This window comes from Vollenhovia emeryi, unplaced genomic scaffold, assembly GCF_000949405.1.
Source record: "Vollenhovia emeryi isolate VEMERY1.0 unplaced genomic scaffold, V.emery_V1.0 DF939171.1, whole genome shotgun sequence".
Taxonomy (NCBI): Eukaryota; Metazoa; Arthropoda; class Insecta; order Hymenoptera; family Formicidae; genus Vollenhovia; species Vollenhovia emeryi.
The window spans coordinates 568,262-583,245 of record NW_011967195.1 but is presented as its reverse complement, the minus strand read 5'-3'; the positions used below and the strand labels follow the sequence as shown (position 1 = coordinate 583,245).

Genomic DNA, 14,984 nt, shown 5'->3' with positions numbered 1-14,984 from the left:
AATTGCTTAAAGGATTATTTATGATTTAGTTAACGATTTAATTATAAGGTACACTAAATAGACTTATCTCTATATCATTTATTATCTCTGTGATTGTATGAGCTACTTTGAATTTCTTCTTTGCCGTCGCGAGAGTAGCTATTGTTAAAATATACACACGTACACATAGAAGCTTATACATCCGGAATGAATCCAGACGTGAACAAGTGTACGTCATATGTATACTCGCTGTTCCCTTGCCCCCCTCGCTTTCCCACTCCTTGATAATATATCGAATCGAGAAACTGCCCAGCTGCTCCGTACATCGCGCACTTCCCTTTTCTACGCGTCGCACATGTATATTTCTCACCAGTCAAAGCGCAGGTGATCGAACATATCGATGATATAAAAGCTATTTTGAATGATAGCAACAAATCGGTTGAATGTGTTCTTTAAAAATAAAAGTTACATACCGTACGGCAAGAGCGCAAAATGTAATGTAATATTGAGACAATATAAGGGATTACATCATGCAAAAATTAACGCACACAATGTTAAACGATGATTACAATCGTTCGTAACATTTTCATCGTTACAAATTTCATTATTCGCTAATACGTCAGCAAGATCGAGAAATTGCAAAAACACAAAGCTTTTTACCTCTCTTTATAATGGCAGAATATCAGAACATTTTCAACGCTGCTGCGAGAAATAACACGGAACGCAGCAACTGCAGTAGCTGATTATACTGCTTTTTAATAAAATTGCAAACACGTAATAAAAAGAAATTTTGTAATACCGCTGTCTGCGCTGCCACAATAATAAAATGTAAGATAATGAGCTATTACTGTAACGCGGGACAATTGCAATTTTCAGCTCTCCATTTTCCAACTTCCCGGCCGGACGACTTTTTAACGCTTCTCGAAAAGTGAATTAACTCATAAGCGTTATTAGGTATTTAATAAGGGCGCGCTAATGTCTGCGCGGACACACAGGATGGTCGGCGAAAGTACTGGCTAAAGCCTGCGGGATAAAATTTCATCTAATAACCCCGATTAAGGGATTAACCTACATTATCCGACAAGTTCACGCGGCAATGTCGTTCCGCTCCGGGAAATTCCGCGCAATCTCGCCCTCCGCAAAAGATCACTCCCCCCCGTCCTCCCCGACCCCCTTTTTCCCTCCACCGAAATATCCTTCAGCCGTAGCGTTTCTCGGCGTGGACGGCGACGTGTCCCAGCCCCGTCTTCGCGATTGATTTTTTTCCACGCGAATTTCCTGTGCGCGAGAATCGCGGGCTGAGGCCGGTCAAAAGAAAGCCGAGTCTTCGCGACGGTGGCGAAAAATTGACGAGTGTCCTCGCCCGCGTCTCGCCTATCCTGCCGTTGGTTTATTCAACCTCCCGGCTGTTTATTTCCGCGAAATCGGCTTTTGTAGCTCTCTGACGGCACCGTCCATCGCCGAAAATGGAGCAGGAAATGCAATTAAGGCGCCGCGGGGCTCTACGGCTCCCCGCTCGCGCGTTGCTACGCCTTTTATCTCTCGTTCCCGCTCGGTAACTGAAAGGACGCGCGCTGTTTGATATGTATCTGCCAGTTCCATTCTCAAACTATATCTCGCGCATAGAGTCGGTAGTGTGTATCCATTGTTGCCTTCAGTTTTTTATATTTATTTTAATTTTTCATGTAGCCGCTCGTTCTGGGCTTATATCGATATCGGGTGCGGGGCGGAAAACAATCGAGATACCCTAGACGCTTCTTTAAAGATAATATGGGAAACCGGACTTTTTATACGAGTTACTTCGCTGCGCATATAATATTGATTGTGCGATTTTTATTCTTATTTTAGGTGAAAAAGTTTAAGACCCGTTCAGTTATGCAAAATAATCCAGTAACAAACACTCCACATTAATTACCAGATACTCTTGCAAAAAGAGCTGTAAAAAAGCTGTTTTGCCCTTTTTCGTTGTCTATAATTATATCGTAACTAACAGACCTACCGTGCCAAGAGTCTAGTGTTTCAAACAATGGCATACCGTTGTCACATGACGCGAGATGCCCGAAAGTTATCGTCGGACAATGCCGGACGACAAAATGTCAAAATTGGCGGACCGAAAAATAACGACACATTTTTGTGAGGAAGCTTTCGCCGGCCGGCCGATTCCGCGGTCCGTTTTACGACGCATTGTGACAGCCTATTTTTCTTCCGTTCATAAATACGACTGCGCTTTATATCCCATCATATCGACGTCCGCCGATGTTTTTTCGAAGCAACGTGAGCTGGTTTCCATGCGAGTACGTTTCCCGAACGAGCGGTTAATTAGTCATTCGGTCGCGACAATGCCGGAACACGGTCGCTGCAGAATTTTAAAACTTGGCCCCCGACCATTTACGCAATACATGTAATACGTGCCGCCGCTGCCGCCGCCGCGGCGCGTAAATTTCGTCTCGTGACACTCGTAACTTTAACTACGCGGACGCATAAGTTTTCGAGCTCGCGCGGAGCCGCGTAAACGTCGGTGCAGCCGGCTGTAAATAAAATTATTGCCGCGCTACGAGAGTGAAACCTCGCGACTGAGAAAAGTTTCTCGTAAAACTCTTGCCGGATGGCACTTCGCCTGATAAACGCGTCGTTCTCGCGACGTGGCAATTATCTGCGCCGAAAGAGAAACGGGGCGCCGCCGATAATCGGCGTGTGGATTGCGGTGGAAATTATACAAACGGTACATACAGTACAACTGTTCAACTATTTCTTTTTGAAAGAGTTTAGGATTTAAACGATTAATTTAACAGACACGGTAGGAACTAGATTTTTAATGTTTCAAAAATGGTAAGAATATCACTTTGCGCTAATATGCGCACTTGAATTCTCCAGAAACAAGCGTAAATACGACGACAACTTCAAGTTCGTACAACACAAGAAGGAAAAGTATTTTTCGGCGAAACTATCTTTCGCGTGCTCACCGTGAAACCGTAAAAAAGAAGCACCGACTAGAAAGAACAATGCATAAACTTATTAGGGAAGAAGCGGAAGTCCTGCGGGGAGTTCGTACGATGTCCTCGGGGGACCGAGAAAGATGCAACGGCGAACACGTGGTATGCAGGGATGCTGCGGCGGCGGTAATGATAGTGCTTGAGGAAAATGTCCGGGATAGAGCGAACGGAGTATAATATAAAAGAAAATGGAGAAAAGCTGCATCAGAGATAGATAACAAACTTAAGACGCTAGCTGATTATCCTTATTAAGGATTAAGAGAAAAAAGACGCGGAGAAAAATATTGACAGCACTACCCGGGTTCACAAGTCGATGAAGAATCTGGTGAATAATATATTGAAAATGAAGTTGAGATTATGTGCAAAAATCAATAATCAAGTTGATATTTAAAAGATTTTATTACGATATCTGGAAATATTCTTTAGTCATGTTTACCAAGTATATGCGAAGTTTCAAAAAGATTTGTTTTGCCCGTTTTGCAATTATTATTTAAAAAACCGCTGATTATTGACGGCGGAAAGTGACAGCGCCGCATACCGATTCAGCTTTTTAAGCTTTACATTTTCAAAATCAAATCCTAATCACAATGAACGATACTTTGAACTATGATTTTGTGAATTTCTTACACAATTATGTGTCGATTCCTGTTCTGTCCAATTTTAATTTTCTGATTTTTGAATTAATGTCCTTAATGTGTGTATAGGTAAATATTTTAATTTTTATACAAATCCAAATTTTTAGAAATGTGTGTTTAAACATACGAAAGAATTTAATATTTCGCTCTCGTGAATCATCATTTGGTATAAAAGGTACAAGTGTGTCAATATAATGAAATGGATATCGAATGTAACAGTAAAGCATTTACATACTTGCAAAGCGAGCACTGCCAACAGCACTTTCAGTGTTACAACACGTATAGTAACACTCATAGTCAATATTCCATGAATTTGGTCACTCAAAAATCGGTGATAAGTGATAGAAGTGATAGACAGTTTTATATCAGCCGCTATCGTCGCGCGAATAATTTCACATGCGAGATCATTCCCCAAAGTATCGTATGAATGCCGAAACCCATCATATCCCGCCCATAAAATGCCAGGCCCCCTCGGGTCGAACGTATCGTCGCAATCGTAGGAACGACTCGAGAGAAAAGAATTGAACGTTTTTCATCGTGTATGCGATGATAGTAATATCGAGCTCATCCCCTCGAGCGTGGGTGAGTCGTATTTGACGACGATTTCTAAGGTTTATTGCGAGGGTACGGGTCGCAGAAGGGGCAATAGTTCGCGGGTATTCTCTTGACACAATTACGGACTCGACCTCCTATCATCTTTCGAGAGGGACACTTCTTCGGGGCAAGGGTGCCTTTCTGGAAAACAGCGGGTATCGCTCACCATTTCCGGAGATGGAAAAACGAAAGCCCCGAAAGTTAAAGAGGCAACACACCAAGCCGCGCCAGTGTTAACTTAGGACAAATTGAAAGCTCGAGGGGCAGACGACTGACTTCAATTTGGTTTCTCGCTGATTCTTTCTCGTCCTTTCTGGTCCTGTTCGCTTTTACCCGAAGCATAATCGATCGACCATTGCGAGCGAGGGGAATCGTGAAAAGTATTTCAAGGAGAAAACTGAAAACAGTGCGATGCGAATATTATGCAATCTCCTTTGAAAATCATTTCGCGGCTGCATTTTGCGAAAGAGTATTATTTAAAATTTTGGTAATACGCGATCGTGCAGGATTACGTTAAAAATATAACGACAGCGATGCGAGAAATGATTTTAAATTGTGAAATTAAATTTTCTTAACAAGAATTTGGCTGGATGTTTTCTTCCTTTAATTTTTAATTACGCAGCATCACCAATTTATCTTGTTACTTGGGTTGAGATTAATATTTTATTCCAATAATTAAAATTTAATTTTAACGTTCAAACTTTTTAAGTATATTAACTATCCTTTTCATGTTCTTAAGGTTAACTCACTATAATATCTTAAGTTTAGAGTATGAACTTGGAATTAATTTTGTAATTATACTCCGGTTGTGATTTTGACAAAGAAAAGATTTCTCCGAAGGGGATATTGTTTCAGTATTTATTACACGTATAAAACAACGGAAGGGGGAATGGAGGAGGCGGCGAAAATGTGAAAAACTAGCGCAGTGAAATATAATTAATCCAACTTTAACATCTGTGGAATTCGCAAGTGCCACCTTGATTTTAATAAGTACAAAGAACAATGGATAGATAACTGCTGCCGCTTGCTAACGCCTTGAAACAATAGCATCGTCTCGCGGACGTTATCGCGAGTCTGAATGGGCGTTGATGCTTATCGCCTTGAAGTACGAGTAACCGAGTGAATCCTCGCACGGATAGCGTCAGAACTTTGCGGGGATGTATCGTGCCCCCTAAGGGAAACGATCCCGCGTACTATGATTTCCCTCTCTCTGTTACCTCAGAAATTCTAGCCCGACGTGAGAGATTGTCGGAAAATATTTTCGCCAGGTCGCCGGTTATATCAGACCCAACCGGTACAACAAGTGGCCTCATGCATAATAATCTCATGATGACGTGCGAAAAGCGTAATGTAATTTTAATATATCTCCGTCTTCCCGGAGCAACGCGCAGTCGTGGTGAACGGCTTGGAACATCTTTCCAGGGCGCAATGACTGTCGTCGAACTTAGCTCGCGAGCTGTAAAAGTTAACGTTACGAATCATTCGCGAAGTGCGAAATGATGCGCTCTATTATATCAATGAGGATATTACGAATGTCAGCGAGTATTACAGCGTTAAACCCGCTGGGAATCCCTCCAGGGAGTTTATCGCGTGTCGATGCATGCATACTGAGACGTGTCTGTAATCTTGCGGTAATCGGGACACGTACGTTGAACAGTTGTTGTCATCCGAAGCGCGACGTCGCTGATTTCGAGATGGAAAATTAATGAATTAATTAGCAGGCTGCTATGCCCGTGCACGTGAATGTGAGAAAATGATTCGTTCGGTCGTAGCCGCATACGAAAGTAATTTCACGAAGAGATTACTTTTGAATTGGACAACTCTCGCACAAATGGAATTCTTTTAACGCCACAGTAAATATCTGCTCTGCCTGATCGTTTCCTTGCGCGCGCTGCCTGTTCGCCTAAGTGCAGCGTAGATTGAAGCTTGGCTTATTTCCTGATATAACGATAAGACATTACAAAGTAAAATGCCTTCGCATAAAAATTTATCGCAATATCGAAACATAATAATGCCTGTTTTCTTTTTTAACGGGAAGATATTAGTTTACATTTTTGTGAAATAGCATGCCGTGCAGAGAATTTTCTTCCTGGACGTCTCGCTTCGTAGATTTAATAAATGAGTCGCTACAAGGATTACGACAGTCTTTAATTTCAAGAGGTTCAATTATAAAAAACCTAGATCATGTAAAGATATAAGATTGTGACGATTTAAAATTATTACGAATAAAAACTTTATCGTTTCTTATATCTTTTAAGATACACGGAAATTTATGTTATAGCTTTCCACATGGTCGATTTAATTATTAATTTACTGAAGATCACTTAACTGACGATACGATCTGAGGCTTTCCATAACATACGTAGAAAGTATCATGAGAGCTATCGATAACGAGAAATACGGCCTATCGATCCGCAATTTCTTTAAACGGCGGACGATGTTCGGCGAGAAGATTCAAATCCGTGTCGCTATCGATCTGAACTCCGCGGCGGACAAAGTGCAACCCCTTCGTTCTACAGCGAACGATACGACGTCGAATCGTCACGAGGAAATTCGTTACTTTGACGATCGTTCCCATCGAAGCTCTTTCTAACGGCGCACAATGAAATGAATCACGTTGCCGTTGTAGGCAATCGTTTGCGATTCATTTAACTTGCTAAGAGATTCCTTCCGGAAACGTTATGGTGCGTTACGAGTGCCATCCAGGAGAGGAAATTTTCTCGAAAAAGATCCATTTTCGGGAAAGACGTGCCGTCGTAGTTGAACACAGCTCGCGTATTCTCGTCGCGCTCTTCTTGCCCGAGCCCGTCGTCGACTAGCGATCGTTAACACTCTCATAATCATTGTCGCCGGTTGAGCATCATGAAACCAAATGGCGTGCATACCGGACTATCGGACCATTCAGCATTGTTTACGACGTTTCTCCTCAATTTTGTACACAAGTACTCGCGCAGAAGTTCTGTTTGTTACGGTATTTATTATGTAATTAAATCTGGGATATTCTTACGATTAAAAGAACACGTGATAATTTAATAAATAAACATCAATCGACATACGTGTAATGTAGAATAAATAAATATTTTCTATTATGCGAGAGGTATAATAATAATTGTGTGAATTTTATACATTCCCTCTTTATGCTTGTTGTTCCCTGTCCCGATTGGTGCTTTAAAATTGCATTTAAAGATTAAAAATGTCAATATTTATGAACTCAAAAATATATGTATAAGTATAAGTTAAAATAGTTTCGTAATTTTTACTATTTTTAACATAAAAAATTATAAAATAAAATTTAGGAGTTGAAAGAAAGTATAAATATACATAATAGTACAAAATAATAGTATAAACAATTACTATAACGAAAGAAATGAAAGAATAATAAAGAAATCGAGTGAACACCTAGGAATACACAAATATAATTCCCCGTGAGATTAGTAAGTAAACTTAAATCAAGTTTTCGTCACACAGTTTCATTAGAATTTGTATTTCACGATTAACATGAGTTCAACCAAAATCAATTTTGAGATGGTAATCAAGTTTTGTAACTATTCAAATATCAGTAACTGCTAAATAATTAGCCCGTGATTAAGTTTAAATTATGAATAAATATTCTAAAAAGACGCCCTCTCGTTTCTACGAGGCTTTTCAGCCTTGTTCACCTCTGCAGGCGCAACCCTGGCACGCAGATCATGCGTGGCACGCAATCTGCATAATCCACAGGTCGGAACAATGGCACCGTAGGTGCGTAAGAATGTTCAAAAAAGCGGAGCGCTGATGAAAGAAAGCTCACCGCATGCATGAGCCCGGTAATGTCCCATACCGTCGCCGTTATGCGTTTCGGTGACGGAAGCGGGGCTGACGGAAGGGTAGCAAAAAGACTCGCCCCTCGCCGCAGGGACAAGAACCACCTCCAAGATATTCGAGCAATTTCAGCCGTAGGAATATTCATGAACGATGCCGCGGTTGCTGGCTATACTGTTCCGCTTCTATTCACTCGACAGACGGCCCGGTCGAGGTCAGAAGACTTGCTTTACGAAGCAGGAAATCTGTGCAGATGAGCCGAGGCCGTCTAGAGAGAGAGAGAAAAAAAAGATCGGGGGCATGATTTCCGTGGAGTGGAAAATGAGCCCAGAGGGAGGAGGTCGTCACCGGGGTTAAGCAGTGACGTCCGCGCTTCAATTAGCTGAAGTGCGTGGATTAAAGACCGGATAATACCGTGCAATTTGTTGTAGTAACTGTCTGTTGGCCAATCGCTTTGAGAACTCGAATGAAATGTGCGAAATAATTCAAACAAAGGAATAAACAGAGGATAATAACTTTTTTCATACACTATGTAGTACGGCGCGTCAAAGACATGCTAGATGATGTTTTTAAATATTCTGTGTGGACATACACAATTTTTTTAATTGTATATTAATACACATCTAATTGCTTGATTATGAAAAAAAAATACTGCTTCTCTCAGAGAGAGAGAGAGAGAGAGAGAGAGAGAGAGAAAGAGAAAAAAACACGAAAAAATAAATTAACTGAATTATGCGACTTGCTACTCTTTTAATTCACTATTTCAATCACTCGGAGTACGCTTTAATCCAGCCGTAAAGAAAAACTTAAGAACATTTGCGATACCGTCTGAAACATTGAATCTTGTTCCTGCATAATTTATTTCGCAATGAGAAGCGCCTCGCCTCGTCCAATCCGGATGGGAATCTTTTTTTGTTAAAGTGAAGAAAGTCAAGAAAATCTTGTTTCGTTCCGACTCCCTTGTCCGATTTTTCCACCCGCAAGCGCTAACTCGCGAAGCCGAAACTCTATCGACGAACCTCTCGTAGTCGGCGACAAGAGGAAATTCGAACGGTAGTGCGAGACAATTTGCGGAATCGCGATCGCCTTGAGGCTGGGAAATCGAAAACCCATGATTGCAATTTGCGCGCGCGAACACTCTGCACGTCGCGGTAACGTGGCTGAGGGCTGGTCGCATTGTCGTGCGATGTGCCAAGTTTCTGCGTTTCGATCGCGTTGCACGTCTCCTTGGATTTCGAAGGTGTCTCAAGACGCCACGTAAATCAGCGATGCTATAAACCGTTCCATTAAACCGTTGTTCTAATTTATTGTCAGATCAGTCTTGATTCTTGAAAACAATCGTGATTATAAAAAAAAAGAAGGGACACAAAAATTTAAAAAATTATTATTCTTGGAATTAATTCTGGACAATTTAACATTTTTAACTGCTCTATCCGCAAATAAGAGGTGAGGCGGGTATTACATAACACCCTGTATATGGTCAGCAACCACTAAACAAGTTTTCATTGTTAACGAGGCACAAGACATCGAACATAAGAGGGCGATAAAGAGGCGGGTATTACATAACGCCCTGTATATGGTCACCAACCACTAAACAAGTTTTCATTGTTAACGAGAGGCACAAGACATCTAACAGAAGAGAGCGATAGACGTCGGCGAGGTGACAGTAGGTGCTAATCGACGACCCCCTCCAGATCGTTTCTTACGCCGGAAGTGTCAACGAAGATCAAATTTACGGCCGGGAACGGGTTCAGCAGGAGTCACCGGATCCCGATCGTACATTTCGGTTCTAGAACTTTTTAGAAATTTATCACGTCACAGTAATATCTATCACCTCGCTGACGCGTCTGCCAGACAGATGAGAAACAAGTCTACTTTCGATAACACGATCCATCTAATAATATTTAACCGTTCTATGTTACGCAATAAAGGGACAGTAGATATGTCTCGCGATTTATTGCATGTAGCATTGACGAGTTATGATTTCCACATATTTTAAACGTTTGAAAGAGTTATTTAACGATCACGAGTTTATACATCTCGAACGTTTTCTATGCTTTCATACACTCTCGCTATTCTCTTGTTCAAAGAACCGAAAGATCTTGAAGAATGCCTGTCTTATGTGAGAAAATTATGAAAAATATATAACGTAAACATACCCGGTATCTGTCATCACGACATCGTTTGTCTTTCGTTAATAGCTTTTATCTCAGTCCATTAGCCTACATTTACGCTTTATATCACTCAATCGGAAAATCCATGTAACGATCTTTATGTAAACGTTGCTGATCTAATTCACGGAAAATTTTGCCTTCGCGTGCATTAAATATTGCGTTGACTTTGCTTAAACTTGGTATTTTCGCGTCATCCGTCAAAATACCCATCAATAATCATTTAAGGAAAAAATAAAGATAGATCGCGGGCTCGTAAAAACGACGACGAAATTTACAATGCGCTCTATCAGCCGACGACTAGCCGTCCGCGAGTGTTAACACGCCAGGAGCACCGACGACAGTGACGCATGTGCCGAAAAAGCACTATAAAAGACACTCGCGCCCGGCAATTGTAATAATCGGATGCACGCTTCCCGCAATTGAAATAAAATCGCAGAATACGCCCCGCGTTAGCGGACCATTTGGATGGAAATTCACGTCGTTAATAAGGTACAAAGCTCTTAGCAAACGCAAAAAGCGCCTACCGCGCCGACGGAGGGTAAGATTTACGACCACAGCGGGGAGGGCTCGCTGCGCTGGTTCGACAAAAGTTAACCGTTTTTCCCGTTTACTCTCGTTGCAGGGCCACCCATGGTTCATCCGCCGAGTCAAACTGTAACGGCAAACGAGGGCGAGCCCCTGGACATCATCGTCGAGTTCTGCGCCCGGCCGAGTTACACGAAGGTTCTCTGGGTATCGGAGGAGCGAGTGTATACGCCGGATGCACCCTCCCGCGACGGGGTTCGAGCCCTCGCAATTGAGGTAAATTTGCATGTCTCGCTGTATCAAACACTGCTCGCGTGCTTGTGCCGCCTTTATACGGTTTCTCCACTTGCGCGAGGACGCCCATGAAATTCATGGATTACATAAATACACTTCATCTCGGAAATTATGTCAGCTCGATAATTTGCAATTCATGCTCGAGTCCACTAGCGCCACGTCGCGTACTTATCAGAGATACTAGTCAAATAATTTTTTTAATAACAAATCAGACACGCATTGTGTGTTAAATGCATTTCCGAACAAAAAATTAATTGAAAGCATAAAGAAGAAGCAGATGTTAGTTTCAGCAGGAGTTCAACGGCGAACGACGTACGCAAAAACAAATTTTTTTATCGCCTCGAAATAATTACAACTTGCATAATCTGATCGTTTCGCTTTTCTCCATGAAATCGTACATTTTTATTCTCGTGTACTTGCGAGTAAACTAATTATTGTTCTTTTCAAGCCACCCTTCAACGGTCGCATTTCCATTTTGCCAGGGGAAAAATAATTACAAATAACAAATACAGAAATTGCGAGCTTCACTTTACGTATAAGTAAACAACAAATAATATGTAACAGAATTGCGTAAGGAGCACGGTTGATCACGTATTCACAGTTTGTAAATATTTGTCAGCCATATTGTAGCAATATTTAGCGGTTTAGTGTGATACATTATTTATATGAATATTCCTTATTCACATAAAATCATGCAGCGTATGTTTCGTCGCGGTGTTTGAAACAACTAATTAATATTTCTATCAATCGTCGATGTAATTACATGCATTATAATTACGTACATTAACGAAGGCCGCGTCGCTTTTACTTGCTTATCGATTCCGGCGGGTCTCTCGTTGCAAAACTGGATGAAATGGCGGAATTTTATTAAAAGGCACGATCTGATTTACTCTGTTTTGCGCGGGTGCTTCTCTCTCTTTCTCCCTCTTTTTTTTCGGCAATCTCGTGCTCTCGTGCGCTGTAAAAGTGCCGCGCAAAAATGCAATTCGCGCGTCCGCTGAAAATCCGTTGTCTTTTGTAACACGGGGATGACGCTCGGGGATTACACGCTCCCCCGGGGGAGGCGTGGTTGGTCCTTCGACGCGAAAATTATACCGCTATCCCGGCGCGGACGTTCGCGCGATATCCGGAGGTATTGCGAGGCGACGCGACTCGACGGAGCGGAGGGAGAGGAGGCTGTGCCGAGAGGGCCGGAACGGCCGCGCGCTCGCCTTTCGCTCGCGAGAAGAGCGGCGAGATGAAAGGGTGCGCGGGGGAATGTGTGCAGGCTGGTGCGCGCGTATGCATATACACGCGCTTATTTCATTTCCACAGCCGGCGCACTTCTTTTTCCGCCCGAGCGGAGACGGAATCCGCGCGCGAGCGTGCGCGCGCGCGTGGAGGTAGTCGCATCATAAAGGACGGATTAACCATTTTTCCAGGAGTGCCGGGCGGACGCGGACAATGCGACGGAGCTTTGCGAGGGATTTGCCGATGCACCCGGTGTTGCGTTTGTTTTTATTAACGTTTGATCCTCTTCGCTATGTGAGCGCGATAGAGACTCGCGCGCGCGGTCCGATTTCGCGGTGCGAGTAACGATTGGCTCGGTCGATTCCATTGAAAATTGCGGACTTTATTGGGAAGCGTGCGACGATGCGAGCGCGATGTTACTGCCCGTGTTTACATTACTGTAGCGGCGTATCTCGCGTTCGTAGATAATATTTGTGAGCTGCATCTTATACGGATTACAGTATCGGCGCGCACTGCTCCCCGCAGCGTTGGACTTTAAATAACGCGTGGCGAACGTGAAACGAGCATCGACGTCGCGAGCGATTTGTGCAAAAAAATAACGCGTATTTAGGGAAATGATACAAAAAAAAATGTAATTACGATTTCCGACTGGCGTAGTTTCTTTCAACGAATATTACGATAATATTATCGGACATTATAGATGCTTTCGAGAATATACTTCGTATGCAAAATATTTTCATAGCGTCGCTTACGTATCGATCTTCTTTTCACGATACTACTCTACTGAAGGCTATTACGTATCGTATGAGGCTGCTGAAAAACTTGTGCATAGCATTGAAAGGTGATTTTATTGCTGAATCGTGAAAACTGCAGATACAAAACAAAGTCTGTCGCAAAACCGATAAAAAAAATTACATATTTAATCAACAAAATGATTCAGTCAAATTATTTTTGTTTCATTCTACAAAATGGGTCTCTCAGTGTATAAACTAAACTCTCCAAAGAAGTTGCAATTATATTAAAAGAAAAGAATTTAAAGATGAGATCGAAGGTGCGGTACATAGCCAAAGTTGCTAGGGTAAATAAAAACATTTAAACTATAAAGGAGAAAAGAAAATCAGGAGAAATGACATATCATAAAGTAAAAAGTACGTTAAACGCGTTAATAGATAAGGATAGTAGAAAATAGAAAGAGAGTAAAAAGAAATTAGACGTAAAAGAAGCACGGATGAAACGGGGAGACGGAAGTTTACAAAGAGAATAGGTTAATGGAAGATAGAGAAGCGGTGGAAAACCTCGATAGAAAAAACTCGGACGGGCAAAGTAGAATACGTTAGTAAAGGAATACTGAGTAAGGTAAGGAAAACGAATGGCGAGATAGTTTGAGAGGGAAGAGGATAAATGAAAGCCAGAAAGTTAGAATGCCTTAGCGGAGAAAGTTTGAGCAAACTGCAGAGGGAAAGAAAGAACGAGAGGAGAAAAGGATGAGGTTGAGAGGAAGGACAGGCGACAGCGAAACCAACGTGATAGCGTGGTAGAAAAGACGGAAAGATGCAAGGAGATGGGACAAGATGACAACAACGCGAAGAGGAAAACGGGGGAGGAAGCGAGCGAGACGCGGGATGATTTTGCGAAAGAGGGGGTGCGAAAAAGAAAGTGGAACGATGCGGGCAGGGCTCGTGAATAAAGGATGCAAAAAGAAAACGGGTCGACGGATGAGGAGCGCGCGGGCCTCCGTTGTGCCGAGAGGGATGGAGGTCGAGGGACGGGGAGGAGGCCGAAACGCGGGGTGAAATGGAGCAAGAAACTGCCGATTCCTTGCATGTGAAAAACTGGCGAGACCCCCTGCTACGACAACGACGACTCCGCCCGTCTGCTACGAATCGCGACGACGAGATATATCGCCGTGAGACGACATCAGTTTTGCCGACGAACAGCACGAGTTTGTGATTCAATTACGTTATTCTTCCCCGTCCGCGTTATCGATAAAGTGGACGCGCGGGGGGAGGGGGAGGACTCTGTTGCCTCGATATTAAAAAGTCACAATGACGCCGCGTATATTCGATCGGCTCTGTGCGACCAAAGCGGTGATGTCTTTCACTATACGCGTTCTGGTTGTGTACGAGAATAAGATCGAGAGCAAAAGTGTCACGTAATATTATGATGCCTTCAATGTCGCAGTAGCGGAAAAATATTAAGTGCACTAGCACCCGATATTTTACGATATTATTATAAATAATTTAAAAGTTGATAAGGGATAAATGTTTTATATCTTGGTACGTAGCGTGTGTTTTGTTTCGTCAATGTCATATCACAGATTTTCATGTAGTTCGAGTAATAACAAGTTACACAGTAACTTGAGACAGTGCAAATTCTAATTATTTGAAGCATATAATATTAAACAATTTAAGATAAAGTTCTTCTATTAGATCGGCAATGTATACAGGGTGAGACATTTAACTTACACACCTCGAAAAACTTGCAGATTACAAGTTGTACAAAACATTGTTACATACAAAAGTTGCGTGACTTTGAGGGAGTCATTACATAGTATACACATTTTTTTATAAGTGGAGACGCTTAAAAAATTTCAAGGTTAACTTGGTTTTTTAAATGAAACACCCTATTGTTTATTGTATTATCTTTTTCTATTAATTAATTTGAATATTTTTGTCTGAAACATTTTTCTATTTGCCTCATATCTTTTGAGATATTCGAGGAAAGAAAAAGTAACGAGGAGTTGGAGATGTAATATTTAA

The 14,984-nt window shown here is 42.1% G+C and overlaps 1 protein-coding gene across 1 annotated transcript in view; it reads left to right on the top strand.

The window, feature by feature from the left end:
- LOC105563821 (hemicentin-2) overlaps window positions 1-14,984 on the top strand; it is a 394,167-nt gene that overhangs the window by 375,288 nt on the left and 3,895 nt on the right. The window contains exon 10 of the mRNA XM_012015754.1: window positions 10,799-10,977. Within this exon, the coding sequence (XP_011871144.1) occupies window positions 10,799-10,977 (179 nt within the window). The remainder of the gene's footprint in view (window positions 1-10,798; window positions 10,978-14,984) is intronic.